The following is a 5,379-nucleotide window of genomic DNA, read 5'->3' on the forward strand; positions in this document are numbered from 1 at the left end:
ATTTTCAAGTGAAGTTGCTGATGATATATTGAAGTTATATGAAAATGCACCATTTTGCCTACAAGTGATGAAAAAAAATTTAAAGGAGAAAGCTGTATACAGTAAAATGGAAACTTTAAGCACTGAGTGGACAGGAAGGCAAAAGATTGTGGTTGTCGGCAAAAGTATGAAAACAGACACAGCTGCCCATAAAGAAATCTGCCATGGTCATTCTTATGAATCTGGAGGAGTGGGGAGGAGAGAAGGGCAGTCCAGTGTCATACACACTGGGTGACTGATCTCTGCCTGTCACTCCCACAAGGCTCTGATGTACATTCACACACAGTTGAACAAAGAGTGCAATATTCAAAACACTGGATAATGACTGCTTGAGAAAAAAATAGATTGAGGTGGATCATAATGCCACAAAGTAAATCCACATCCTTGGCCCCATCATTTCCAAACAATATGCCATTTTATCAAAATTCAGCTTACAAGGTCAGGTAAGATAGCACCTATGAATAATGATCAATACTACCACCCAACAAAATTTTTGAAGGAAAACTCTTCTAAGCTAGATTCTCAAATTATCGCAAATATTCAACAAAATATTCAAGGCGTACAAGCTGCCACATGTTGGCACCACTACCTACCCACATACTGTATGGTATATCTCTTGTTGCCTCATTACTGACCAAGACAACAATCTTCCATAATCTAACAACCAGCTAAACACCTACAGTACTTACCTACTTAGCACTCACTCACATTACCAAACTTAATTAGACATAGGTCTTCCAAGTCTTGCCTGATGTTATCTGGAGATCTTGCCTGTGGCCTTAAGGAGCATGCTGAGATTATCCCGGGCACTCTTTAGGCCAGGGTTGAGGCTAAGGGCACGAACATAAGCCTGCTGGGCTCGGTCATATTTATGCCAGCGGTGGTAAAGTACGCCAAGGTTGACCCAGTAGTTTGCATTGGCAGAGTCTAAACTAGTGGCCAGGAGGAAGTGCGACTCTGACTCCTGGTAGCAACTCAGCTTACCCAGTGTGTTGGCTAAGTTAAAGTGTAGTGCAGGCTCATTAGGCAAGTGCCTGGGAAACAGAAGGAGAAATATCAGTACACAAAGAAGATTTACCGTTATAATTATCAGTCTACCCTGTTGCACATCAATTACTATCTAAATACTAACCTTCATTTATAAACAAATGATGCTGAGAAATTCTTCACAATACCACCACTAATCAACTTTTAAACTATTCTAACACCTTATGCTCACAATGGTACACAAGATACAATAAAGGTTAGGGTCACTAATATTAATACATCCATCCATCCATCATCCAATTCTACATTGCCCCATGAGGAGCGTAGGAGCACGGGGCTAGGCAAGTTGGTCCAGATATTTAAGATGAGAGTGACCAGCCTCACTCATCCCTGAGTGGCATTGCACGAGCAATCAACCCCACCCACCCCTTGGATATAAACCTTCACCGGCTCAATCCGACTGGAGTGCAATAATTACCCACTAAACCACCAGGTGCCAAAATTTGGTTATATGGTTACCACCCAGCATAGTGAATGGTTTACTGGTGTCCAGGAAACCATTTGGCTTGTCGCTCAGAGTAGAGTCACCCACAGGCAGAAGGAAGAGGAAAGAATGAAGGAAAGAAAGAAAGAAGAGGGAGTGTAAAGTCACCTGTAGGTAGAAGGACAAGGAAAGAATGAAGGAAAGAAAGACAGAAGAGGATGGAAGGAAAGAAAGATGGAGGAGAGGAAAGGGCAGACACCCGACAGCAGCACTACATCAAGTGCGTGGATGGTATGCGCCCCCACCTACCACAGCTCATCTAAAATGTGGACCAACTTGCCTAGCCCCAGGCTCCTATGCTCCTCATGGGGCAACATAGGACTGGATGATGGATGGATGGATGGAACAATGACACAATTACCGATGTGAATGCCGTATCATCAACAAAGTTACTGAGGTACCAAAATAGTGCTATGTGTTAAAAAGCTTCATAAACTCACACAACTATCACTCTCAGGGAAGAAACCGACAAACAAACAAAGTCAAGCAATCACACTGTTACAAATCTTATTACATGTCTGAGAGTTTCTTCCCAACTGTTTCCAGCAATAGCTGGAAAGTAATTAGATAGCTTTGCCACTTGGATAAGCTTCAAGCCCATAAAAGCTTAGCTGTTTCATGATCAACCTCAGTACTGTGTGGGTATTCTGAAGAAATAGCATGGTATTATTTAACAGATCTGATATGGTAAAAAGAATAAAGCATCACACTGCATTCAGCAACAATGGACAATGCTAGCATTTGCTTGTCTTTTCACTTGATGACAGCTTTCAAAATGTCATTATCTAGAGCCATTTTCCTCCTCAATCCCTATCCTGGAAGTCTTCACACCATGCCTGTCTCAATCTACCTCTGGGCATTCTTCCCTTCACATTTATACCTGGGACCCTCATCAACATGAAACTTGCACTTAACATGTCCAAATCATCTTAACATACCCATTCACATCACTTATAATATCATCATCATCATCAAAAATTGTCATCATCCAGATCTCTATTCCTACCATAGGATAAGGTGAGGTAAAAGTCCTGAGGGCAAAAGAAAACCTGATCAAAGGAGAAACTACAGTAACCAAAAGTCTGCCCTATTGAATCAACCAGACTCTCATTCACTCACCACTCAAGCCCCCAGAAACCCGACTCCACCTTACATGCATAAACATCCACCTTTCACCATTTGTCTCAATATATTCAATACTGTATGTTCCAAACTGTTTGTATCCTTGTCTCTCACTGGCCATGTAACACTTCCTTAGAGCATGAGACTTCTCACACATGTTTCACGTAGACAATAATGTAACCTTATCACAAAGGGAATGCTATAAATATAAATCGCAAACTTAGCTGATGACGAGCCTCAAAGTAAAGTTGTCAGTATAACTTACATCTGGCTTTCTTACAACTGACAGTTTTGATATGCTTTATGCCTTTGGTTCCCATTTCCTACAAAATCATCACTTAACAAACTGCACTGCATATAAATGGAGAGTGTAGATTTATATTATGCACAGTCAGCTTCATGAACTTAACATAAATGTGTAAGCATTTTTAAACTCTAATAAAAATACGCTCTCTCCACCAATACATACTTGAGTGCTTTGTGAGCAACATCAATGGCAGGTTAATATTGGCCTGTGAGTCAAGAAGTATTAGCATATTGGTCCAGGCAACAGCTAGGGATGGCTTGAGGGAAGTAGCATTGGTCCAGGTTGCGAGTGCTGCATTGTGGTCACCCTTCTCTAGGTACAGATTACCTAGATTGTAGAGGCAGTCTGGGTACACCTGATTGAGGGATACAGTTGTGACTACATTATTACATAATATACTTTTTCTTTACTTAATTCTTCATCTTTTCATAACTATATTCTCCTTATACAGAGCATCTTCAGACATGTACCACAAGATACTGTATGCAGTACTGTACTGATTAACCCCATCAGCACAATCACATAAATTGTATTATATTCTTGCCATCTCGAAACAATATTATTCAGCTTTGGAGAGATTATTCAAACTGGCTGAGTAAGAGAAAGCCTTCATGAACTACTTTATTACTAGGGGACTCTTCCTAAGCTAAACAAGATTCAAACTGGCCGAGTAAGAGAAAGCCTTCATGAACTCCTTTATTACTAGGGGACTCTTCCTAAGCTAAATAAAATAAGAAAATAAGATAGTCTTTCTGCAGCTTGAATAAAATATAGGTATGAAGTATGTCACTGAACTGAAGGGGTTAAATGTATAGTAAACAAGCAAAACTAAGGAACAGACAGATCTGTGTGTAAGGGCAGTGAGGTAGCTAGTCTCTGCAGCAGTGTGGTGTCCAAGAGAAGCCTGTACGATGCCCAGGTTCATCCAAGCTGCAGCAAAGTCTGGACGAAGGGATGTGGCCTGCTGCAAGAGATAGAGTGCCTCATCCAGGTGGCCCTGATCCTGTATATGAAGCCAACAGATTATAATAGATCCTGCACATAAAACCGATAGAGTATGAGAGACCCTTAAAAGACAGTGAAACCCTGAAACCCTACATGTAAAATAAAAGTTTTCTGAGAGATCCTGTCTATGAAACCAATGGATTATGACAGATCCTGATAACATGGCACCGATGGATTTGCAAGATACTGAAGAAGAAACCAGTGGGTTTATGGGAAATCCTGAATGTGACACTAATGCCTGTAGTTCACTGGGTCCACCTGCAGATAAGCCTGGGATTCCAACTGATACTATTACTGTGCTCAAATTAAATGCATAAGAACTAATACATATGCACACATATCACTTATCATATAGAATTAACTTGGCTAACAGTCAATAAGTTATATACAGTATAAGTAAAATATATACAATATCAAGTCCTTTGTCTCTGGACCCACATGCACCTCAGACACACCCAAGGCATACCCCTATGGGTGTAGCAAAAATTAATGGAAATGAAAGTAAAACTTAACAGTTGCAGCCTGACTCTTAATAAAAATACAGAGACTCAATGAATGATTAAAACAGTTAGAGACACACACTCTCTTTGCCATCCCTGTGGGTTGGGCAAAAAAATATCTCTTTACCATGAAGCAAAACTGTGTTCTCTGGATTATATACCTGAATATAGGTTATCCATGTACAGTATATCTGTCTCACCTTGAGAATGTTAGCAAGATTATTCATGGCTTGATCATAGTCTGGATTAAGCTTTAGTGCCTCTCGATAACGTCTCACAGCTTCCACCACGTCTCCAGAGTCTGCTGCCACTTTTCCCATATTATAATGAACCTGAAAAGAAAAGAAAAACAATAGCCAATATATATATATATATATATATATATATATATATATATATATAATTATATATATATACAGTACTGTATATATACATATATATATGTGTATATACAGTACATCCCCCTTGTATGCGAAATCCTAGTGCGTGAGACCCCTAGTGCATGAGGACCTATTTTTAATATTTTCCTAACCAGAGTATGCGAGTCACACCCACACGACACGAGGCGGCAGGGAAAAACTGCCCAAATCCGGTGTTTTCCAGTGTGAACCCCGAGAGACAGACACCCACCTCTGATGGGGAGTGACTTGCCAATGCCCAGGATTAGTCAAATCCTGTGTACCCTAAATAGGATCAAGGAGGAATTCGAGAGCATGGAACTGTGCCAGCAATGAACGGAAGAGGTTCTAAGTTCACAAGACAGAACCTTCCGGCTTCCACTACTACACAGAGAAGCACCATCAAGAAATTAACAGGAGGAAACAAACCCTTATCACCCATTACATTCAGCGGTCACCAGAAATTCAGGAACCCAA

At 40.5% G+C, this 5,379-nt stretch overlaps 1 protein-coding gene across 1 annotated transcript; it reads right to left on the reverse strand.

The window, feature by feature from the left end:
* Positions 1 to 793: 793 nt before the first annotated feature.
* LOC145413008 (uncharacterized) lies at positions 794 to 4,824 on the reverse strand. Its single transcript, XM_080282829.1, has 5 exons — positions 4,705 to 4,824; positions 3,841 to 4,002; positions 3,162 to 3,354; positions 2,577 to 2,601; positions 794 to 1,073 (listed from the first exon to the last, which is right to left on the reverse strand). Exons 1-5 carry the CDS (start codon positions 4,822 to 4,824, stop codon positions 794 to 796), a joined length of 780 nt encoding a protein of 259 aa, XP_080138955.1.
* Between the last annotated feature and the right edge of the window lie 555 nt (positions 4,825 to 5,379).

Source organism: Coenobita brevimanus, chromosome 94 (genome assembly GCF_032717465.1).
Source record: "Coenobita brevimanus isolate Jiangsu-jjx chromosome 94, ASM3271746v2, whole genome shotgun sequence".
Taxonomy (NCBI): Eukaryota; Metazoa; Arthropoda; class Malacostraca; order Decapoda; family Coenobitidae; genus Coenobita; species Coenobita brevimanus.

Coding starts and splice junctions, on each gene's coding strand:
- LOC145413008 (XM_080282829.1), bottom strand. CDS start 4,824: ATGGGAAAAGTGGCAGCAGACTCTGGAGACGTGGTGGAAGCTGTGAGA. Junction 4,003..4,704: donor ATCTTGCTAACATTCTCAAG/GTGAGACAGATA, acceptor CTTCATATACAG/GATCAGGGCCACCTGGATGA. Junction 2,602..3,161: donor GTTGCTCACAAAGCACTCAA/GTATGTATTGGT, acceptor TTTTGCCCTCAG/GACTTTTACCTCACCTTATC.